The sequence below is a fragment of the Saccostrea cucullata genome, unplaced genomic scaffold (genome assembly GCF_032062105.1).
Source record: "Saccostrea cucullata isolate Sc308-1 unplaced genomic scaffold, CSIRO_AGI_Scuc_v1 ctg63, whole genome shotgun sequence".
Taxonomy (NCBI): Eukaryota; Metazoa; Mollusca; class Bivalvia; order Ostreida; family Ostreidae; genus Saccostrea; species Saccostrea cuccullata.
In genome coordinates, this window is record NW_026933545.1 from 384,792 (window position 1) to 411,097 (window position 26,306).

Genomic DNA, 26,306 nt, shown 5'->3' on the forward strand with positions numbered 1-26,306 from the left:
CTATTTTTTACAAACCCTTGATCATATAACTCTTATCTGAATAAACAACATATATTTGCTGCAAGTCGTCGGTGAACATGAATGGAACCTACTTAAGTTGGGTATTATTGTCGGTGGTTATTATCTTGATAGGTAAGGACATGCTCTCAATCATATACTAGGTGTGACATTTAACTTTCTTAACCCTTTACCCTGAACCACGTGACAACTTAAAGAGATATATATCTGTGTGGCTTAATCAACGTTTTTTGCATTTTTTGAATTTTTGCTCATGCTTTCAGTTAAATTTTTACATTTTGTACAGTGATTGTTGTTGATTTATTTCAGTCTTATTAAGATTTTGATAACATGCATTTAAACCTTGCATCTTACGATTTAAGTTTTTATTATCCGATTACACTATTTTCCTTTTAAATTAATTATTCTTACGTTAAAATAAATGTAAAAGAAGAAAAATGGCGCTAATTTATATTAAATAAAGCCGTATTCGTTCAATTTCAGATGCAAAAGAATGGTGTGTGGATCATAGACAAAATCTATCTAACTGCCACGAGGTTCATTTGACGTGTAAAAGAGGATTTGTAATATCACAAATAGATATGTATGCCGGGAACCGTGACTGTGACCACACCTCAACATGCAGGGGTCTACCCCCAGATACTCAAGTCGATGTTATGTCCTGTTATTGGAAACAAAACTGTTCCATCAAAATTCCATCACAAGCAATTGTGTTCTTCACAAGTACACACACTTTCACGCCATTCAAACAAGAAGACAATTGCTTTGTTTTGCCAAAATCATTTCATGTGAAGAAACTGTCGTGTACCAGAATTATAGATATAAGAGATATTTGTTACCAAAATGGTGGAATATCAACACTTCGTATACAACACAGAGGTCATAGCTCAGGGATAATAAGAAGCCACAGTCAAACACCATGGGATTATCCAGAAAATCAGAAAAATTGTAGTTTGACATTTTCATATCCCGTGTTGGATACCATCTCCTATAATACCCTTCTAACGATTGTTTGGTTAGATATTAACTTTCAAAACAACAATTTAGTGGTAAGATACTCTAAGAATAGGCGGAAAAGAAGGAAAAATGTGAAGAAAACTCGAAATATAAATATCCGAGGAATAAAATCATCGAGTGTTTTTATAGACTTCACAACCAACTGGAGTACACGTGGAGCAACGGGAAAGGGGTTTGTGATATGCTATCAGCGTATGTAGCTATATTTTTTATATTGCATCGTCCTTTTGCATCAACGAAGAAGCGTTTTTGCATTACTTTAAACCTGGTTTTGTATTTTCTTTAGATAAAGTCAGTTCAAAGAGGAGAAAGAAAAAACTTAAAAACAGTGTACATCAAAATCGACATAATAAAAATAGAAAGGCTAAAAACAAGGATAAGAAATTTAGGATAAAGAGGAGAGCAAAGAGAAGGAAAAAGGATGCCTGCAGATCCGTAATGAAGACTATGGTATTAAACAGCAAATCAGTTAGCCTTCACGGTGAGTAGTTCATGCCAAAATCAACAAAAAACTGGGTTTGTTTGATGATTTGAAATGTGGTGCCTGGCTGCACTGATAATATTACGTAACTTAGAGAAGCTGCAGTTTTCATATATAAATTAAAGTTTATTAAGTGTTTCTTCATTCAAAATGAGGGGAAAACGTTCTCAGGGTTATTTGATATGTTTCTCAACGTAATATTACTACGTACCTTATCCTTGAATCTGAGAACACCGTGGATATCTTATCGTAAAAAGACAACTTTACCAAAAATATCATGGTCAGTCTAAGTAAAGATTCCAGTTTGGGAAGGAAGGCACAACCTAACAACAATTCAAAAAAGCCCCCCAGTCGTTTTTGTTTTATTTGTCTTTGAAAACAATGTGGTATATATTGGCAAAATTTTTCGAGAATCATAACTGCTTTTTTTATTGTACAGTATAGTTTGGCAAAATTATTAGCGAGGAGGGGAGAGTGATGGGCTACTACAACCCGATGCTTGTGGAAACCGCATCCATTTTTCAAGAATAAACATTTCTTTTACTTCACTCCCATGTCAAGCATGTAAAGGCAGTCAATTTATTAAGCAAATTAATTTGAAAAAAAAACCAAGTATGGCAATATGGCAAACCTTTTCTCAAACAGAGAAAACAATTAACGACAGATGATACAAACAAACTTTTGACAAAAATTTTGAAAATAACAACTTGGGCCATGTTTTAATGACTAAAAAGAATAACTTTCACCGCATAGTTCTTAATTTTTTATTCAAAGTTGGACGAAAATGAAATTTGAAGTGAAAAATATTTGTATAGAATAATAAGGATTGTTTCAGAAGGGTAGAATTTTGAACGTCACAGAAGGTTTACAATTTCTTTATATTCCAGAAATTTGTTATTTGCATCATTTGCAATGAAATTAGGTCCAAAAATATATACCAATCCAGACATCTATTTTTTGTTTGTATCATCTGTCCTTAAGTATACTATAAAGATGATGTACATGTATTGATAAAACCCATTCTGCTCCTATGGAATGGATCTCATTTGAGGACAGATGCAACATCCCATGTTATTAAAAAAATACTATCAGAAGTTATGTATCTTTATACTTCATTGAGCAGTAAGGGATCTTTAGTGTGTCCATTCCGTGACAAGAGGCGGTTTTTTTTTAAAGTATCGTCTTATTCACTTGGCTGCAACCTTTTCTTCAAAGTACAAAGCGCTTGGCGAAAGAGCAGTTCTCACTTTTAAAATTTTCTCTCTGATGTGAATCCACTCGGGTATCATCTCCAGAGAGATTGCATAGTATTCCAATGTACTCAAAAACCGAGTAGCTTCATCAAGGCAAGAAAACTTATTTCGTGAAAAAATTAGTCAAATAAATCCTCGTGTAATTTCATTAAATGTCATTCAATTTTATAAACTACTTGAATTATTTGTTTCACCGCTTTTAGCTGATCGTCATTTGCTTTGTAAATGTATAGTGTAAGATAACCTTTTCTCCATGCGCTTACGTGTTTGGTAATTAATTTGAGACGAGAAAGGCATAAATAAGAATTAGGGGACAACACATTTAAAAGTACTTTAATGGTGATTTAATACGTTCACATTAAAATGTTTTTAAGCTAAAACATATCAGCAAAAATAAATTCACTTTTATCTTATCAAAAAAATTTAACAAGGTAGAAAAGATATGTTTTAAATATTGCATTCTCTCTTTTTTTTTAAAACAGGAAATTCTTCTTTCTGTGAATGCGGAACGGAAGAAGAGGAGTTTTGGAATTTGAAATAACATTCGCATAATTAGATGATAATCGGAAATGAATTCATTAATTTACATTGATGTTATCCATTTCACTTGGGAATTCAAAACATAATCTTCCGGCATCAGTTGTACATTAACTTCTAGAAGGTCGTTGATTTTCTGTATACTAGTATATATGGAAATTCCAGTTGAAAATTTAAACAAAAGTAATAAACATAATTTCCTTAATAAATAGAACAGGTCAGCTTAGTCATTATATATGAATGATATTTGTTGTCATAACTCCTGTTTGTACAGTCTTTTTGTACATTGTCCACCTCATTTAAACCAATGACAGTTTATGAAATTGGAACTTATTATCATTTTTGGAGGAAGTTTAATAAAGTTCAAGTATGAGTGATATATTATATACATACATGTATATATTATTTAAGGAAAAACAAACTACGTCTTGTAAAATGCATTTTGTACGAAGTCAACCTTACGATTCTAAATATCTCAATTGCTCATATAAAAGGTAATGTCGAATGAGCACCTAAAACATAAAATTTTGTCAAAATATTGATAAGTTTTCAATAAAAATTCACATATTACATGTACCTTAATATTCAACCACTTAATTATTATTTATCTCCTAATAAACACAATATAATGAACAAGATGCATTTAACGCCTACCATTTTTGGGGGGTGGGGGCTGAAAAATACAATAACCATTATCATTTAAGAGTTGCCAATCATGAGTGTAGTTGTAAGTTGCAACTCTGCATTTTTCATCTAGAATCAAGATAGAAAACCATCTAATAATTAAAGAGATACTCTCTTTATATCTCTTTTGTGCATATACGTAATGTATAGCAATTTTCTCTGTATTTATAAGAATTTAACTTCTTCAATACCCCCTCCCAAATTATTTAGCAAACTTAAACAAACATATTGATCAGTTAGTTGTTTTCATAATTAACACAACGTGTTTCAAACGGAAGTTAGAGATGTAAATTATGAGTTGTTGATTACATGTATAAGATTGACTAGTTTGAATGACTTGTACATGATGATTGCGATTATTAAATCATAGAAACACATTTTAAGTATAATCTGTAACTTATTGATTTCGAGAATATTGTGCGCAATTTTACGTTGAAAAAATACGAAATACTAATGCCTAATAATCTTAGTACACATGTGGTCCTTTCCTTCTGGTGAATGGGGGACCTTTGTTTTCACATCTGAAATTAAAAAAAAATGTCGTAACTTCCATATTCTTTCTAACTCAGCTCAACAAAAATAGCTATATATTTTTTTTTTCAAATGAATGTCATCTTTCTATAACTTAAAAATAACACTGGCCTCTTCACACTGTATTTATTGCATATCAAAACATCTTACTCGTTTATATTTTTAAAATATCTAGTAATTAATTTAAAAAAAATATAGTATAGAATGTTTGGAGCTGAAAGATTATCAATTACTTATTACTAGTATTTATTTTTGACAGGTGGTCAGAAATTACTTTTGTAGGATATGATGAATCCTCTGCCAGATTTAGAATTGTCCGTGACTCTAAAAGAAATATTCAATTCTCCACCATAGAGCCAAACGCCTTTTTCTGCAAGAGACTGTCTTAAGGTGCACGTGAGGTTGCCCCGAACATGTGTGATGCTAAAATCATCGTATGAGGTATCTACATCAAGGTCATGAATTCGGAGGTACAAACTCCCTTCTCGATGAATCTAATTCATATAAAAAAGAAGTCCATGGGCTATTTAAAATGCTCAATGTTCAATACTAGACTGACAGAAGGATATGTAGTGAAAGTTTCTGGTTTTTGAATTTACATACCTTGATGGCCGTTTTACAATTTTGTTGTTTGGATCTATAATTCCAGGGATAATCATCATGGCTTCTAAGGATTCCATTTCTGCCATTTACTTTACGTTTGTTACAAATATCATGGATTTTCTCTAAAATTGTACAGAGGTAGAAAATTCTTTCAAGATTTGATGTTCATTTGACATGAAAAAATAAAATGGATTGTTTTGGGTATAACATTACAAAAATTATACTGCGTAGATGTTTTGTTTGTTTGATTATTTAACGTCCCTTCTAGAATTTTTCACATATTTGAGACGCAGTCAATTGCCGTTTGATTGATTGTATATTGTTTAACGTTCACTCATATAGAGAAGTCACCGTACGTCGGTGAAGGGCTTCAAATTTTAACCTATACTCTCGGCACTCAGGGCCATTGAGCAGTGAGCGTTTTTATCATCCCAACGCCTACCGTGACATGGGATCTACGTTTTTAAGGTCATATCCGAAAGACCCGTGACTTTCATTCTAATGCCGAGCGCTTGGCGAAGAAACAGTCACTATCTGTGTTTACGTCTAAAGTTTGACGCGGCACCGCGAACGAGAATCGAACCTGGAGCTCCCGTTCACGAAGCGAACACTCTACCACTAGGCTGGTTCTTGCTGTTTGAAAGTTGCAAATGTGGACCTGTATTGGGCCTAAACAACCTTTGAGCATTGATGGATTCTTTTCGTGCTAGAACGTACTGCGACATGTGGCATCGGTTTAAACGATTTATTCCAAAGAACCAGTTTCCACATCACACAATATATTCGAGTACGCGACATACCTGTAAGTATTAACTTCTTACTCCATGATCCTAGAGAAAAGACCACATAAATATTGTGATTCCAGCAGTAACCGCTGAAAGACTCAATTTCATAACGGTATTGAAAAAGAACTATGTTTGACTACCGGGTTCTACATCTGAAAATCCATCTTATGTCACAGTTCACTTTCTATTGATGAAAATCTTCTTTTTTTTAAATTGACATTTCAGTGTTTAATACTTTAAAACATTCCAGTCAACCAAGGTGAGTTCGGCCTTTTCTACCTGTATTGAAATGACTTAAACATCATAGAAATCTTCACAAAGATTACTGTAGCTCAGTCAGCTGTGCCGACCCCTACGGCCACTGACATAAGTCGATAGAAAATAGGTAGAAACTGTTCCTTCGCTAAGTGCTTGGCACTTCAAAGTGAAAGTTGTGGCACCTTCGAATGAGACCTTAAAACTAAGGCCCTGTGTGCCGAGGCGGGCGTTAGCATTAATAAGAACATTCACTGCTCAATGGCCTTGAGTGCCGTTTTAACATTTGACGACTATTTTTCAGATATGGGGAGTGAATAACATTGAAAGCGATATTTGCTATATTTTAATTCTCCTTCCTGTACCCCCACCGAGGAAAAAAATTCAAGCGAGACAAGCTACCCTGGTATTGACAAACAAAGTGATGAAACACCTTTATCAACAGCTTGTACGTTTAAAGACATTATTCGCAAGATCTAAAGTAGACCAATGGCAGCAAGTCAATGAAATATATGGAGAAAACGAAAAGTATTTAAGCTCAACAGCTCATTCAAAGAATGAAAATCAGAAGCAGAGAAACCATAGACCTCTAAAACATCAAAGGAGGGATCAGATACCATGGCAGAGTGAGCATCCTCTGCCGACCAGTCACACTCACCGTGTGCTCCTTGACATGTTCGGGAAATAACGAAAAAAATCCATCGAAAATACATTGTGTAAATTATGGCTTTACATTAAATATGAAAAATGTCCTTCAGCATTTGACTTAATGATTGATTGTATTTCTTGATAAGGTGATTTTTTACCATCTAAAGAACTAACAAAATGATAACTTAAAACAAGACTTCTGAATATATCGTATTGTTCAATGTTTATTGACAATACATGTACGTCGCAATATATCTAAATGTTGAAGGTCACAGCAATCTCTCATGATTTCAAGCGCTTAATGAAGTTTACACACTTGATTTCAATGGATTTTTTTTCCGTTTGGTAGATCATGACGAAGAGCACACGAGGGGTGTGACCGGTACACAGGTGATGCTTACTCCTCAATGGTACTGATCACACCTCTGATGTTTCAGCGGTCCGTGTCTGCTCTGCTGTTGATATAATTTGTTTGAATTGGCTTTAAAACTTTCTGTCCATCAATCACTCTCGTTATTTTCACTTATGGAGCAGACGGTGGGTGTGAACGGTCGGCTGGGGATGCTCACTCCTCCATGGCACCTTATCCCACCTCTGATTTTTCTGAGGTCCGCGTTTGTCCTGCTCCTATATTGTAATGTTTAATGGACTTTTGAGCTCGATTACTGTTCGTTTTCTCCACCTATTTCATCCATTCTGTTTTTATATCTCATAATCAACCTGAATATTGTACATGTAATAAAATTTCATAAACATTTGAACATTAACAGTGTCTTTTTGAAAATTGACAACCTTGGTACTTCACAAAAACCAAATATCATAAAAGGATTTAAATTGTCTTTCTAAAGACGTAAATATTTCTACCTACTTTTCGGAATACACTCATGTCCCTTTGTAATAAAGAGTGGTGCCTGTAGTCCTACACAATCAACTCTATTGGAAGTAGCAAAAATTTGTGGTGCGTGCCAGCTGACCGTGCAGGACCTCTTCCAGAAACAATTATTCTTTTGTATCAAAAGTTGTGGGGATATTCCTTTGCATAATTGTGTCGATCTTTTTGACGAGGGAAGGTTAGACATATAGAGGTCAAGAGAATAAATTAAAGATTTCTTTGGACAGGAAAAACGGTAGGACTTCTTCTGCCATCCAACACGATCCCGGACCATTCCTGTAAGTAACAAGAAGAATACGATGTTGTCCAAATATGGACATCTTCAAATGCCACTTTAAAAACTATCCATGAATTAAAGAAAATGGCAGCATTTGAATTTAAGCGTCTGTTGATTTTAGAAAATTATTAAATTTTCCCAGATAAATTAATTTCTAAATCAAAAACACTGAAAAAACACTGACGTTTAAAAAAGTACTATTTTTCTAAATTCAATTAAAAATCAGTACGCTGCAGCTGCATTCATTGTTTTTGGACATCATTAAACATCAAGAATTGATTTACAACAAGAATTTTCAAAAGCTTTGTGTTGTTTCTCTTTCTGAAAATTTTGATGGAATCTTACATTTTAGGTCCACATTTTTGCATTCTTATTCGAGCAATAGTTGGTATGGTAATATATGAATGCAGAGTGATTATCAAATCGAAATAACCGATTTTTTTTAAAGTAATTTATTCTATAATACGCATTCGTGTATATTCCATCTTAAATTGCCTTGAATAAGGGTTGCAATCTTTGCACCTGATACTCTTCATATTTTCTTCCTTCTTTTACATTTGCATTTATTGTAGATCTACTTACAATAAAAGCAAACAATTTTAACATAGTATAGATAATCGGCGTACTTAAGCACTGATATATAATTTCCCCCTCATACCGTAGATAAGTAATAAATACCTCCCTATTTTTAAAAAAAATAATTTAAGGAAGAAAAAAAGAGAAAAAACAACAATTTTACATTGCCCCCCGTCTGGTGAAAATTTATTTAATAGCGAGTTAACGTTAAAATGTCATTTTTATTATTCCAGATGATAGCAAAAGATTTATAATATAAAAAAGTGTTCCAGTGTTTAACTAACACATTTAACTACCATAATACAGTAAATCACTTAATATTCGCGAGAACTTTATTTTCACGTAATTACACGAGACATAGTGCTCGCGAAAATATCATTCTCGCTTATATTAGTATTCATAAAGAATATATAGAGCAGAACTATAATTCGTGAAAATTTTGTCTCGCTAATGAAGAGTAATTGTCTTTCCCGCGAAAATAAGATATCGCGTAAATTGTGATTTACAGTATAGTTCAGAAAAATCTTCTTTTTTTTTAAAATACATACACTTACCCTTTTCCTGAGTCACTACGCCCTCAACATGCGATTTTCTGTGTTTTGCATCTGTAAAATATGAATAACTATGCAAATGCTATCAGATTGAGAGTAAATTTCGATGAATTGTTTTCTGAATATTTGGAAATAATATTGTTACTTCGTCGATTTCTGAATGAGGCCCTTTGTCTTTGGAATTTTCTACATTTTCCCTTTACTTGGACTGATTTTAGACGACCGAAATTGGTTATCCAAACAGCGCCATTGTCCGATCGGCATATAGCCATAACGGAATCTGTTAAAAAATAAATACAATCTATATATAAAAGGCATATTTTTTAAAATAAAACTAATTACATCTCATATAATTATGTTTACAGTAATAATTATTATATGGAGATAACAAACAGTTTTCAAGCTCAAAATGACATAAAACAATACAAAATACTAGTAGGAGCAGAGCAAACACGGACCTCCAAAACATCAGAGGTGGGATCAGGCGCCATGGAGGAGTGAGCATATCCTGCCGACCCGTCACACCCAAATTTATTCTTAAGAATGTACTTGTCATTAAATATATATTTTGGTCTGTTCTATTAAATCTTTTACTTAATATTTTGCTGTTTTTCAAGTCGCTAAAATGTTGTGTAGAGACAATAGGAATGTATATGAAGGCGCCTTTTTTTCATTTTGCAATGCTAGTATTTGAATTTACCCGGTAATAGTAAATCTAGAAATTCAATTGACGACTCATTTTGTATATTTTTTATTCGGTTAATATTGTTACAAAAAGCAGGGATAATGTTGATTAAAAATGATGAAATGTCAAAAAAAAAAACTACAAAAAATACTTGTCATGTAGAAGTTTATGACCAATCTCTGCTAATGAAGGGACATAAATGATGGATCGTGATTTTTTTTTTTAAAAACTGCAATGATACTGTCAATCAGATATTATTACTTATATATACATTGAAATGGTCTAGAAATTCAAGTCTCAAGTACAAGTTTTATTTTTCTTTATTACCTTTTCATACTAATTGTTAGTACATTATTGATAAACTGAATTGACGATGGATTTTCCGTTATTTCCCGATCATGACAGGGAGCACACAGTGGGTGTGACTGGTCAGCAGGAGATGCTCACTTCTCCATGACATCTGATCCCACCTCTGATGTTTTGGAGGTCTGTGTTTGCTCGACTTCTATATTATATTGTTTTATGAACGTTTGGTCTTGAATACTGTTCGTTATCTCCGTATTTTTCATAGCTAAAATCACTTCTTCAATCTTATAATTGGTAAAGTGTAAGACTAGAGCAATGTTAACTGATTATTGCATATGTAAAACATTTTCTATCATTACTGTTACCTCGTACCTGTACCTTAAAATTGTAGGTTTTCTCCCCCCAAAAAAGAATAAATCATGGCCTTATAGTTATGTACAAAATAACTATTTAATATAAAATGATTTTTTGATTAACACAATTTAGCAAAGAGGAATAACTCTCATTTGCTTCACAAATTTTGTCCTCTGCCTCCTATATACCAAGCAGCAGAGAAAACATATACTTATATTATATATCATTGTATTTACCTGGAGTTTGTTTGCTTAATACTCGTGGGTAGAGGAGAAGATTTTCAAAGCGCTAATGCATTTTTATATAATCCATAGAACCCCGCCCAAAACCAAAACTCTCACTAAGCGACCATGAAATCCAAAAGTTTGGAAGAAGCACCCTTCCTAATCATAACTATACATATTGATTGTTTGTTAAATGCCCAAAAGCAGAGGATAATCTTTTCAGAAATACAGAATTCTCAATAAAATTATTCAACAAAGCTCCACCCTAGCACCAGGACCCTTGATCCTAGGACCACAAATTTCATAATTATGGTAGAGGGCTCAATGCTTATTACAATTATACCAATAGTTTGTCTGCTTAATGTCCGGGAGTACAGAAGAATTTTAAAGCCGAGATTGTAATAATTTTGATGGTTTAGCCCCATCCATCAAGCCCCTTAATCCAAAGTTGCTTTACGCCAGAACTGGAAATTGAATCAGCTTTTCCCGAGAAAAGGGTATTTTTAATGTAAACGCACGACGGGCGAAAATAAACAGCAATAGGTCACTAGAACAAGCTAAGAGGAACAATAAAGAACATTTTATTTAAATTTTGCTATTTTTATCACATTGAATTTCACATCGTAAAAGGCGCACATTACGTCCTTTTTAAGTCCTTTCCTAAATGACACATTTTTGTTTACTTTTAATTGAAGTTTTTAAGGAACCACTGTCTAGTTTGTTGGGTATGCCAGAGCTTCAAAGATAATTGGAAACGTGGGTTAGCTCATTATGCAAAATTTTTCCCTCGCTTCCATAATTTTTTTAACATTGTTGGTCCAAGGCAAATTATGTCTTGATGCAATTGCATACCTTTTTGTAGCAAATTTAGTTAGTCATCCTTTTATCATAAGGCTTGCTAGTTAGATAACCATTAACGTCTTTTTCAAAACGTTAAATATCCAAAATATGAAACAGGTGCGTCATCCTCGCAAGCCAGCGGTCCTGAGTCAACACGTTGCCGTTGGCAAATATCATTCAATATCCGTGGACTGACTGTAGCGACGTCTTTCGGAAAAATTACATATCTTGATTGTTTTTCTTATCTCTCAACCAATCACATAAAGCCATTCTATGATAAACAACTAGTAACACGTGCAGTTGAGGTGTCAGCTGAATTCTTATCTAACTATTTTCGAAAGCTTCAATTTGATTGGTGATTCTAAATGACAGAAGCAAGCCCATGGATATTGAATGAAATACATAAGAATGGAAATACTCTGTGGCATCTTTTATTTCAAGTTATTTGACATAAGAATGGAAATAACATTGTTATTTGACAATATGTCGTTCTTGTATCTTAATGTCGAGTTGAAAGCATCAGCAAGTGTTTTCTTCTTTTCACGTACAAGACGTTGGACAAATTCTGTTTCATATGAATACAAAAATAGGTCTGCTAAAAACAATAATTTATTTTTTTTTAATTTATCATATATAGAAGGCTTTCAAAGTCTGTAGACTGAAGTACACATAATTTTATATTATCAATACATCATTTACCGGAAGAGTGTTTTGATAAAAGATTTCATGAGACCACACAGACACTTCCTATATTTTCATTTCAGCTTTGGAAAACATTTTGGTCTTTCAATTTCCTGATTTATAATGGTTAATTCTTTTTATCTAAAAAAGGAAATTGCTTCCTTGCTGATACTTCCAAAGGTCCCTATTCTACGAGGGTCATTTTCATGCCGTGGGTTATGTAGATTTTAAGATTGATTATACTTTCCTACAGGCTTTCCTACAGGCAAAGGATTTTGTTTTCTTTGAATTAAATGGAGATTTTTTTGGGGGGTGGGGGGTTGTTGTTGTTGTTGTTAATAATAAAAAAGATGACCGAAGTTTAATTTTTTGACGTTGAATACTGACCACTGTCATTTTTTGTCTTTTCTGACAATGCTTGCAACATCTTCTTTAAGGAAATTTTGTAATCCTTATAATTCATGTCACAAAAAAATATTTAATGTATATTGACACTACATGTACATTATAAAGCTGCACTCGAATCACTTTACCATTGCACCATTCTCTATTTTTTAAAAAAAATTATTTTTAGCTATCTGCTAAGCTGAAATACATTATTATATAATACTGTATAATTACATGTATTAAATTTACCTGTATTCATAAGCTATATTAATATGATATTTAAAATTTTACTGCGTTGGATAAATAATACATCGGGGACTTTTATATTGTTAAAACTGATTAACGTTTCGCTTTTTATACTCCACTTGACATTTGGGAGGGTACATGTATAAAGTGATCGGGATGTCAATCCGTCTTTACGCTTTGGAGTATATATCTCTTAGCCGCAACTCCTCTTTAACCACCGAATGAAATTTTATGAGCCTTTCACAGAATATTTTTACATAGTGCCAATGTGCACCTCCTATTTTACTTTTTTACTTTTTGATCGGACACATATTTTTGGTTTCCCAGAACAAAACACGGCCATTCTATTTATAATATTGAAGGGTATCCATCTCTTATCCGCAACTCCTGCTATACCACTGAATAAAAATTTTATGATACATTCACAGCTTCTTTATAACGTAAAACCTCCTATTTTACATTTTTATATGACACTTAAGTCGGAACTTCAAGAGCAAAACATGGTTTTTGCCCTTATAATCAAATGGGAGGCGGGGGTATCATTCAATACTCACAGTACCTCTTAAAATAATTACAATATATTGATAGCGTAATTCTTTAATTTAATGAAGCAGAATTTTCTCCAAAATCGTATACATTAAAGAAGAAAACACTTGCTGTGGCCTTCAACTCGACATTTAGATTATCGACGACGCGTATTGTTAATTAACAATATTTATTTTCAATCTTATGTCGACACGATATATCCCGATGAGCTAAAAAAAAAAAAGACAAAGTCTGACACGTCTATTTCATATTTAGATATTTAACTTGAAAAAGACGTTAATGGTAATCTAACAACAAAGCGTCATGAAAACTGTGATAACTTTTTTAATCATCTTCCCTTACTTAAGCAGCAATATACCTTTGTCACCTGCATATGGAGTTTATACATATCTCTCAGCTGATTTGTTACGGAAGAACATGCTCTACGTATGAAGATTTTCTAAAACGAAGTAAGTTATTGACAAACACGTTGATGAAGCAAGAATATCAGTGATCTCGTTTAAAGTCATTATTTCGTACGTTTAATGGTTGATATAATGACCTTGTCAACAAATACAATTTATCTTTTGTCAGATGCTGACTGACTTTTTTCATGCCGATTGTTAAGCCATTTTTGACGCACTGAGTTGTCCACGGATTTTTCCGGTTTTTTTTTTTCCATGGCAATTGATCCCACCTTCGATGTTTTGGAGGTCCGTGTTTACTGCGCTCCTATTTTGAAATGTTTAATACAGTAATCTTTTAAGCTCGAATACTGTTCGTTACCGTAAATCTGGAAATTTTTATTGTAGATAAATTTTATCCAACCATGTATCAGCACGGGCGGTAACTCGAGCTCAGTGCTTTTACTAGAGAGTTCCAAGTGTAAACACGGCGTGTAAATTTCAGGTGAGAAAAAAACCAAACGTTGAGAAAATTAGTTATATTTTTGTCTTTATTTGGATTATATTTAAGGTTAAAAGGCATACACAACCTCTAAAAGGTTTGTTATAATTAATTTAGAAGTTATTCTAAGTGCAAATCCTTTTGTATTTTTATCTTCAAAATTGTTTTGGAGCGATTCTGCAATTTCTTGCCAGGTTGCGAGTATATTGGTGGTATTCTAACTGAGCATACTAAATTGAAACTTAAACTGATATGAAAATCTTAAGTGATTTTTATTTTTAGCGCCAGTGACAATTCGCAAAATTTTGAAGCGTAAAAATTAATCAATAGCTTTTTGACCCAAATTCGCAAAAATAAATCAACGTAAAAATTTCCAGATTTACGGTATCTCCATATCATTGTATTTCATCAATGTGTTACTTATCGGTAAAATCAAATGGCTTGAAAATGGGGAGGGTACATGTACATGTATATAGTTATTGGGATGTCCGCCCATTCGTCTGTCCGACCGTCTGTTACGCTTTGAAGTACCAATCTCTTATCGCAACTTCTCTTATACCACAGAATGAAATTTAATAAGACTTTTACAGAATCTTTGTTACATAGTGCCATTCTGAACCTTCTATTTTACTTTTTAACCTCACGAATATTTTTGGGTTTCCCATTGCAAAACACGGATACTATCATTCTTTCTATAGTATTGAAAGGTACCATCTCTTATCCTCAACTCCTCCTATACCACACAGTCTGAATGAAATGTAATGATACTTTTACAGATTCTTTATTACATAATACTAGTACTTCCTATTTTAATTTTTGATCTGACACTTAATCTTGAGCTGTCTCCCAGAGCAAATCATAGACTGCCGTTATAATCATATAGTAGGCGGGGGGTATCATTTAGTGAATTTAGACCTCAAAATACCTCTGTTTTAAACAAGGAAACTAAGGAAAAAAGTGTCAAAAAGACTTGAACTAAAAAGCAGTTTATAACAAAACAAAAAAATAATGACTGTATTTTCAGGCAAAACGCGCTTTCACGACCCCTCAAACCAAAGTCTTAACTTGTGGTCGGTGGCAAAAACCAATTTGTTTTTTGGGCCCGACAAAACACATATTGCCCTTGAACTCAGTCCATATTTGGCCTCATAAACAGCAGTGCTTGAGTAATGGACATGTATTTGAATTATAATGTTATAAAGAACTCCCAGGAGCTGGAAACAACCGAGAGATTTACTACGCAGTACTTTTTGAAAAAGTTCCGTATGAGCCCGATTTTGTAGGAAATAATGAGGAAGTTATACTATTTCTTCTTTTTAAACTGAATCTTGAAATGATAATGAACAAAACTTCGCCGGGTATACCGGAAACATAATAGAATAAGGAAGAGGCACCACCTACCTTCTGGGATGCACTGAAGATTAGATAGCTGAATGGCCGAGGCTTTGCAGTCGCCGGTTCTTATCTTGGTGTCTATCCTACATTTTTGCTTCCATCGGCACCTTCTCTGTGCCTTCGAGCTCCTCTTCCAACATTTACTGCCCTTTGAGGTGGTATTTGAGATGTTGGAATCTAGTCTGAACTTCACATTTGAAAACACGTGACCGGAAGGACATCTGAGTGTAATGAAGCTTCTACGACCTGAGATGCTTCTTGAAATAAGAGCGCCATCTCCATTTCGTTTCGACCCTTAATTACGAAATAAATGATTATTATTCAAGAGTAATTTGATCATAAAAGGAATATTATTTTTATTGTGTTATTCAAATTCAGTCAATCAATTTGATTGGTTTGTTGACTTTAACATGCAGTAAATTTTACGATATTAATTTTAGTTGCTTTGACTTTAACAAGAAGCCAAAGGACCTCAGTGGCCATCTGCATATAATAAAACACTGTAAAAGTGTAAAACGAAAACAACTGATATTCAAAGCTTTGATGTCCAAAATGAAGAGAAAAAAAAACAGGATAATTACTCAACAAAATAATTTATTTAATTTGTTACTCAATAATAAGCCCATTTCAATAAGTTTTTTTTTCTCATTTCTATTTATTATTTGCAGGTCTATCTGAGAACTAAATACTAAATACACGAAAGAACTTTTTGTATTATCTAAATATCACAAAAATTCTTATGTAAATTATAATGCTTGATACTCGGAGAGATTTTTTTTTTTAGAAATGATGCATTTCCTCCCAGCATTTAAAACACTAGTACCTAACCCCATCTGAACCCCTGACCTAAGTACAGATGTGTGCCAAAAGTGGAAATAATTTTATTTTCTCTATACGAGGGGTGATCAAAAAGTTCGCAAACTAATTGAATAACTTCCATACAAGAAACAATATTTGGTTTTAAGGTTGATTAATATTTTAAATTAATCCTCCCTGATTTTAATGCATATCAACCACCGTTCTGCGCATGCACGAATCACGTGATATTGGCGGTCACGTGACCCCCTCTGTAGCGTTCTGTCACAAAAGTTAAAAGATTTTTCCGAGTTTTATATTTCTTTCCATGTGAGTTAATTTTTATGACAAGAACAGTTAATTTGTCAGAAATGCTCATAATAACATCCTTTCCAAAAATAAGCATGGCGACCATTAAAACACAAATCTTCTGTCTCGATCAGGAGAGACCTTTATTCAAGGTGGATACAGAATGGGTGCATCCTTTTTATCATATCTAATATGTTTAAAATCTAAAGTAAACGATATCTTAGGTATTTAATACTTATATCATTGTTCAAATATTCAACTATTTTTCAAAGTGCTAATTGGAGGTCTTTGATAGCAAATTGCTTAATTAAAAATACATATCTTTTCAAACTTGCTTTCACTGGGCAAGATGACAAGTATCATTTTTAACCATCAGCCTTCCTTCACTAAAACGATTAATCCAATCATTAATTGAATTTGTAGGAACTCATTTATCTCAATAAACTGTGTACAAATTATTATATGATACTGTAGAGGGATTTCTAAGATATTAGTACAATAAATTGTACAGTCGTTTGGTGAACGAGTTCGACTGAGACAACCATTTTTCGTCACAAGTGACCTAAATAGTGACGTCATTTTCACATTGTGACGTCACAAACAAGGAGAGAAACTTTATTCAGCATATGCTATTTATAGACCTTGTGTATGGCTATGTGTGTACCGAATTTCATTCTAATCTGAATTGTGGTTTTGTAGATATACAGATAGTTTGCGAACTTTTTGATCACCCCTCGTATATGTATATATTTCATTTAAAACAACATTTTGTAAAATAACTGGCAAATTGTCAATTTTTGTCCAATTTCATTACTTATTTCAGTACTTAAATTAGAAAATATATGGGTTTTTTCCTGTAGGATCATTTCAAATTCAGTTTTTTTTAAAGAAAATAAAGTTCATCATTTACATCATATCTAAAATTTAAGATCAATATTGACTTTATAATTCATTGTGCGTACGTGACTTAAATTATTATGTTACACTTAAAACAATATTTTTTAAAATATTGATGCTGATCAGATTTATCAAATAAAACAATTTCTTGGTTTATCAAGAAATTTGAGGTAAAATCTGTCAAGAGTGATTTTAAGAATGTCGTTTTCAATGAAATATGTAAAGAAAAAATAAAATTATCTTCAATTTTGGCACACATCTGAACTTAAAATTTACAGTTTTTGGAGAGGCATTCTTACTTGTCATGATTCAAAATTAATGAGAATTATTGTATTTTCCCAATATACTAGCAATTAAGATACATCTCCGCCCAAACACCAGAAAAATTTACCTGTGGGCCATGAAAGTCAGAATTTTGGAAAAGGCACCCTAGACTTTTAAAACTATGCACTTGTTTTGTTTGTTAATGTTTTTTTTTAAATGAAGAGACTTACAAATCATTATTATGCACTTAGTTTATCTACTAAATATGTACATATAGGTGCAGAGAATAATACAAAAAATTGAAAACGTTGTTTTTACTCGATATAATGATTGAGCCTTGTACTAACACCAAAACCCCAGACTAGACCAAACGAAATTTGCATGATTTTAAGAAGCAATCTTGCTCATCATCAGCATGCACATTGTTTGTTTGCTTAATATATATCCAAGAACGAAAAATATTTTCAAAGAATGTATACACTTTCACATAATAATCAATATTAGTAGTGTTTTTCCACAAATTTTATTTAAAGTATAAACTTTGTTGTTATGCAACAGAGTTTATTTTTTAATAAAATTTGTGGAAAGACAATAAAGTCCCCATAAATAAGGATTGATTGATTGATTGTATGTTGTTTAATGTCCCTCTCGAGAATTTTTCTCTTATATGGAGACGCCGACACTTGACGGTGGAGAGCTGCAAATTTTGTCCTATGCTCGGCACTCAGAGCATTGATGGGGTCTTTTTCGTGCCAGCACCTATTGCGACACGGGGCCTCGGTATATACGGTCTAATCCGAAGGACCGGTCTCCACGTCCAACAGTGGGATTCGAAACCGCGACGTAAGGATCAACTCCTTACTCCGCGACTCTAGAGCAGACGCTCTAATCACTGCACCAAGTGGGCACCCTTTCTAAGGAAGAAATTCTTCAGAATCATATGTCAATTTAACCAAAATTAATTTGCATTACCACATCAATACTGGATACCGAAGCTTCATAAAAATCCTTACAAACAAAGATACATGGCGGGCTCCAGTATATGTTCATCCAAGCCTCTTTCTTTACCCCTCACTAAGATATTAACAGTAGTGAAAGAGAAACTTCAGAAGTATTGTGCAACAATAATTTCGAGAGAAGCGGTGTAAATCAGATGTTGATACTTAAAACTTCGAAGGAACTTTTGGAAATTTTGAAATCACAAGATCTCACCAAAATCAACAGCTTAAAACTTAAGACTTTTCAAGTTTATCCACAAATCATTCCCCAAGATAAATCAAAGTCCAGGCTTTTTTTAATATCATTTGCAGCGGCTTTCAAATAAAAATAAAAATGGAACTCATCAATTTACTTACCTTGTCATTGGTCATTTGCAAAATTATTTTGTTAAAAAAATTCAATCTGATTAAAATCAGACCCTTTTATCCGCTCACTTGGATATCCACTCGCCTGGTGCAGCGAGCTATGTGAGCGGATCAAAGCATCTGATTTTAATCAAATTGAAAAACATTCTGATTTTACATACAAGTACCCTAAAGTTGACATCAAAAAGATGCTTGAGTTTCTGATTGACAGTAACTATGTGGTTTTTGGAGACCAGGTCTTCCAACAATCTTTTGGAATTCCCATGGGTACTAATTACGCCCCGTTTTCAGCAGACCTATTTTTGTATTCATATGAAGCAGAATTTTGTCCAAAATCTTATACGTGAAAAGAAAAGAAAACTCTACGTTTAGATATATCGACGACGTATTGTCAATTAGCAATTGTTACACATGTATTTCAATTCTTATATCGATACGATGTATCTAGGTGAGCTTGAGATAAAAGATGTCACAGAGTCTAATACATCTGTTTTCATATTTGGATATTTTACTTTAAAAATGACGTTAATGGTAATCTACCAACCAAGCTCTATGATAAAAGTGATGACTTTACCTTTTTAATCGTCAACTTCACTTACTTATGCAGCTTCATTACCTACATATGGGGTTTATATCTCTCATTTGTTTCAATACGCAAGAGCATGTGAAACAATAATATCAGCAGTGTTGTGCAAGTCATTATTTTGTCAGTTCTATGGTCGATACAATGACCTTATCAGCAAATACAATTTATCATTAAGTCAAATGCTGACTGACGTTTTTCATACTAATCGTTAGGCTATTATATGCTGAATAGACGACGGATTTTCCCGTTATTTCCCAATCATGACAAAGAGCAAAGGTGGGTGTGACCGGTCGGCAGGGGATGTTTTCTGCTTCTTGGCACTTGATCCCATCTCTTATGTTTCGAAGATCCGTGTTTGCTCCGCTCCTACTTTGTATTGTTTTATGGACTTTTGGGCTTGAATTCTGTTCGTTATCTCCATATATTTCATCGAGAATTTACACGTTATAAAAAGATCAGTTATTCGTTATAACCAGATTACTTATATGTTCTAACGGAAATTCTTACCCGTTTTAACGAGATAATTAATTGATTTGTTATTACAAAATATAGTTATCTCATGATAAGATAAATTATTCGTTATAACAAGATTACTAACATGTTTGAACGGAAATTTTTCCTTGTTTTAACGAGATACTAGTAAATGAATCGTTCATTATAATGAAATATAGTTCCCGAAATATTGTTGTTATGTTAAAAGAAATATAGTCATTTTGTTTTAACGAAATATTAGTAATACAACTCGTTATTAGCTAACTTACTCGTTATAACGATGCCATGTTGTAAAATTTGAATTTACCGGTTGGCAGTAAATACAAAATAGTTGTAAATTTTGTATTTACTGCCACCGGGTAAATTCAAAATTTAGAACATGACAACGAGATTACTAACTCCATTGCACGAATTCTTTTTTACTTGCTTTATCGATAAATAGAGATAATACACTCATTATAACAAAATAAGCTTACTAGTATCGATTGTGGTTATCTCATTATACCGAAATTTAACAATCTCGTTATATTTCGAATAGAATTGTCTCTTTGTATCGACATAGTTATCTCGTTATATTTCCATTTCTATTGTTTTTATGCCCCCGTAAACGAAGTTTCGGGGGTATATAGTTTTTGTCGTGTCCGTCCGTCTGTCTGTCTGTCTGTCTGTTTGTCTGTTTGTCCGCAAAAACTTTAACCTTGTCCATAACTTTTGATTTAGTAGAGCCATGACTTTCATATTTCACATGTGTATACCTTGTGACAAGACCTTTCTTTGGGTACCACCAAATTTGACCTTTTGACCTTGACCTTGGAGTTTAACCCACTTTTACATGAAAATTTTAAAATTTTACTTTGGCCATATCTTTTGAACAGTAGATACTAGGACATTTTTGTTTCACATATGTATTCTTTGTTGAAAGACCTTTTATTGGATACCAATAACCTTGACCCTTTGACCTTCATCTTGTAGATTTCCGTTCCTGTGAAAAAACTTTAACCTTGGCCATAACTTTTGAATGGTAAGGGATAGGGCTTTCATACTTCATATATGTAATCCTTGTGAAAAGACCCTTCTTTCGATACCAAGCACTTTTACCCTTTGACCTTGACCTTTGAGGTTGACCTACTTTAAAAAAGCAAACCTTGACCATAACTTGTAAAGGGTTAGGGCTAGTGCTTTCATACTTTACATATTTAATTCTTGTGACAAGACCTTTCATTTGCTAACAAGAACTTTGACCCTTTGACCTTGGAGTTTGACCTACTTTAAAAATTTTTAACCTTGGCCATAACTTCTGAACGTTTAGGACTAGGGCTTCCATACTCTACATAAGTATTCTATGTGGCAAGACCTTTCATTGGATACCAATTACCTTGACCTTTTGACCTTGGAGATTTTTGTACTTATTGAAAAAACTTTAACATTGGCCTACTTTCAAATTTCACAATTGTTTTCCAGTGAGAATACCCTACTTTTGGTACCAATTAATTAATTTAAAGTTCTCTTGCCATACGGGGGCATCAGTGTTTCACAAACACATCTTTTTTCTGTGATATCTCTTTGAAAGTTAGCGGAGTTGATTTCTTGATATTTTAAAGTCTAAATCTACAATTTTATTTCACAATGAAATGGAAATATAAGGAATCACTGTCTAGGTAGTATAGTACAGTGTATGCCAGGGACATCAACGGTAGTGGGAAACATGGGATAATTTATGCATAACGGGCTTCGTTATGCAAATTATCCCATGTTTCCCACTATCGTTGAAGCCCTTGCATACTATACTAACTAGACAGTGTTTCCTTAAGTATCTGAAATATAGTTAACTCTTTATATCGAAATACAGTATACTTAGTAGTTATCTCATTGTATCAAAATTCAGTAATCTATAGTTATATAAGGAATGATGCCTGTTATGCATAAATTATTCCATGCTTCCCACTATCGTTAATGTCCATGTCATACTATACTAACTAGACAGTGATTCCTTATATTTCCATTTCATTGTGAAATAAAATTGTAGATTTAGACTAGACATAGATTTAAATTACACGAGGACTCCCGTGCCAATTTCAATAGTCCTCGCCCACTGACGCCAAATACAAAGGCAGCCGCACGAGATCTACATGCATATTTGGCCTCCTCAGCGTCAGACACAGAGACAGATGCCCACAAGATTTGCATGCATATTAGGCCTCCTTAGCGTCAGACACAGAGACAGATGTGCACGAGATATGCATGCATATTAGGCCTCCTTAGCTCCTGACCTATCGACCTGCCTAATTCACATTCCGGTAGAATTATCAAGAAATATTTCCATTTCTATTTTTTCCTCCATGATAACTCTTTGAAAGTTAGCGGAGTTTACTTCTTGATAATTCTACCGGAATGTAAATTAGGCAGGTCGATAAGTCAGGTGCTAAGGAGGCCTAATATGCATGTAAATCTCGTGTGCATCTGTCTCCGAGTCTGGCGCTTAGGAGGCCAAATATGCATGTAAATCTCGTGCGGCTGTCTGTGTGTTTGACGTCAGTGACCGAGGACTATTGAAATTGGCATGGGAGACCTCGTGTAATTTAAATCTATGTCTACATTTTAAAAAATCTAAATCTATAATTTTATTAGGGCCCCGCTTGGCGAGCGCCCTATAGTGATCAGTCTGTCCGTCCGTCCGGCTGTCCGTCCGTCCGTCCGAGATCTCTTGTCCGGAGCATATGTTCTCTCTCCTTGGCCCAATCTGGCTCATACTTCACCCACAGAGTGCCTTTGGGTAACCGGTGTGCAGTGACCTTGAAACATGTTTCTTGGTCAAAGATCAAGGTCATAGCAGAATTTTATGAAAAATCCTTGTCCGGAGCATATGTTCTCTCTCCTTGGCCCAATCTGGCTCATACTTCACCTACAGAGTGCCATTGGGTAACCGGTGTGCAGTAACCTTGAACCATGTTCTAGGTCAAAGGTCAAGATCATAGCAGAATTATATGAAAAATCCTTGTCCGGAGCATATGTTCTCTCTCCTTGGCCCAATATGGCTCATACTTCACCCACAGAGTGCCTTTGGGTAACCGGTGTGCAGTAACTTTAAACCATGTTTCTAGGTCAAAGGTCAAGGTCATAGCAGAATTTTATGAAAAATCCTTGTCCGGAGCATATCTTCTCTCTCCCTGGCCCAAATTGGCTCATACTTCACCCACAGAGTGCCATTGGGTAAACAGTGTGCAGTAACTTTGAACCATGTTTCTAGGTCAAAGGTCAAGGTCATAGCAGAATTTTATGAAAAATCCTTGTCCGGAGCATATGTTCTCTCTCCTTGGCCCAATCTGGCTCATACTTCACCTACAGAGTGCCATTGGGTAACCGGTGTGCAGTAACCTTGAACCATGTTCTAGGTCAAAGGTCAAGATCATAGCAGAATTATATGAAAAATCCTTGTCCGGAGCATATGTTCTCTCTCCTTGGCCCAATATGGCTCATACGTCACCCACAGAGTGCCTTTGGGTAACCGGTGTGCAGTAACTTTAAACCATGTTTCTAGGTCAAAGGTCAAGGTCATAGCAGAATTTTATGAAAAATCCTTGTCCGGAGCATATCTTCTCTCTCCCTGGCCCAAATTGGCTCATACTTCACCCACAGAGTGCCATTGGGTAAACAGTGTGCAGTAACTTTGAACCATGTTTCTAGGTCAAAGGTCAAGGTCATCGCAGAATTATATGAAAAATCCTTGTCCGGAGCATATCTTCTCTCTCCTTGGCCCAATCTCGCTCATACTTCACCCACAAAGTGCCATTGGGTAACAAGTGTACAGTGACCTTGAACCATGTTTCTAGGTCAAAGGTCAAGGTCATAGCAGAATTATGTGAAAAATCCTTGTCCGGAGCATATCTTCTCTCTCCTTGGCCCAATCTCGCTCATACTTTACCCACAGAGTTCCACTGGTCAATGGATGTGCAGTGACCTTGGTCGAAGTTTCTATAGGTCATTGTCAGAATTAGCCTCTCTGTTTCAAATATTTGTTTGGTGCATAATTTTTCCCTTTAATTCCAGCAAATTTATATAACTGGAGATTTAAGATAACTTCGATATATATCTGTAAATTCGCAATATCTGTGAAGTCGTACTAAATTACTTTTACTGTATTACACAAATGTTCCTCTTTAAAATAAACTCTTTTAAACTACCTTACATTTTCATATTCATTGTTGAAAGCGGGGCCCTATGAGGTGGCCACCATCTCAAGGATATCTAGTTTCACAATGAAATGGAAATATAAGGAATCACTGTCTAGTTAGTATAGTATGCCAGGGACATCAACGATAGTGGGAAACATGGGATGTTTCCCACTCTCGTTGATGCCCTGGCATATTATACAAACAAGACAGTGATTCCTTAAATCAACTCCGCTAACCTTCAAAGAGTTATCACAGAGAAAAAAATTAGAAATGGAAATATATCAAAATATTCTAATCTCGTTATATCGAAATAAAGTTATCTCATTATACTGAAATATAGTTATCTCATTATATCGAAATATAGTTATCTAGTTATATTGAAATATAGTTATCTCGTTGTATCGAAATATAGTTATCTCGTTGTATAGAAATATTGTTATCTTGTTTAATTGAAATATTCCTAGCAGTTTTCTCGTAATATGGTTATATCGTTACGTCGAAAGTAATAATCTCGTAATATCGAAAAATCGTTATCTCGTTGTATCGAATTCGAGTTGTAATGACAAATTAAACATTAAAATTCGTCAGAAAAGAGCATGTCCGTCTTTTCCTTAGAGTCGATGCTTGGAACCGTTGACTAGTAAATACAGTTTCAAGAAAAAAGTTTTAATTAAACAATGCTTTAGGGGGTATGCATAAAACCAAAAGCTTGCAGCAAAAAGTGACACAATAAATCAAAGGTATGTTTTTAAAAAGTTGATTTGTAGCTCCCCCTGGTATGTTGTCCAAATTTTATTTTCAAATACAGAGACCTGTAGTTCTGCAACGAAATCTACGAACAATAACTTTCGTAAAAATAGGCCAATGGTCACGATATTACTTACAGTCGTCTACATAAGTTAGCTTATTATCTACCAGCACAGCAAAAACAAATTTCCTAATTTAACTACGGCGGAATGATTAAAATGACGGACGTAAAGAGGTAACGCTAAATGCACCCCTGACCACTGCGTGTGGGGGCGTAAGAAAATCATTTCTACCTAATTGCATGATCAAGTTTTACACGTGAGCTAAAAGAAAAAAAAACCTACCGTGCACACCTACGATGAGACAAACCACGGATAAACAGAGGGCCTTCATTGAGGAAGCTGTAGAGCAGACCGGCAGTGCTGATCAACATGTTAAGGACGCTTTCTTTATACGTTAAAAATTTCCTTATAAAACAAACGGATTTTCCCAGCATACGGAAATGCGGTCAAACACAAACAAATATATTTAATACATTAAAGAATTATAGAAAGTTCATGTGTATTTAAAAATTAAATTACCAAGAAAAATTATTAAATCTAATATATTCTTTCGAAACTAAAACAATATCATAGAATAGAAACTACACTTCCAAAGTGACCTGACAGACGCGACCTTCAACTTTCAATTATTACTTGAAACTCTTGGAAATTCTGCTGTAGACTTTCTTTTTTGCATCAACAAATCAATGAAAATAGGTGACATAGATTAACGGAATTCCAAGAAATTTGAATTGAAATATAGGTGTAATTGATAAAGGCTGGGGGTAAAACTAAAATTGCACTCAATTTACCGAGGGTGCGCACCGTATGACGAAAGACAATTCAACTGCTAGTATTCCGCAGCCCATTTATGGAACAGTCTCCCGGTGCACATTCGACGAGCCAAATCAATCCAGTGTTTTAAAAGACAATTAAAAACCAATTTTTACAAATTAGCTTTTGATTAACTTTTTAGATTGAT

At 34.1% G+C, this 26,306-nt stretch overlaps 2 protein-coding genes across 2 annotated transcripts; one reads left to right on the plus strand and one right to left on the minus strand.

The window, feature by feature from the left end:
• Positions 1-4,355, plus strand: LOC134238590 (uncharacterized). Its single transcript, XM_062720712.1, has 4 exons — positions 1-132; positions 502-1,227; positions 1,322-1,516; positions 3,252-4,355. The coding sequence occupies exons 1-4, from the start codon at positions 78-80 to the stop codon at positions 3,308-3,310; spliced, it is 1,035 nt and encodes a 344-aa protein (XP_062576696.1). The 5' UTR covers positions 1-77; the 3' UTR covers positions 3,311-4,355.
• Positions 4,223-25,757, minus strand: LOC134238589 (uncharacterized). Its single transcript, XM_062720711.1, has 8 exons — positions 25,628-25,757; positions 15,664-15,951; positions 9,254-9,388; positions 9,112-9,162; positions 7,681-7,980; positions 5,125-5,246; positions 4,796-5,015; positions 4,223-4,511 (listed from the first exon to the last, which is right to left on the minus strand). The coding sequence occupies exons 1-8, from the start codon at positions 25,674-25,676 to the stop codon at positions 4,441-4,443; spliced, it is 1,236 nt and encodes a 411-aa protein (XP_062576695.1). The 5' UTR covers positions 25,677-25,757; the 3' UTR covers positions 4,223-4,440.
• Between the last annotated feature and the right edge of the window lie 549 nt (positions 25,758-26,306).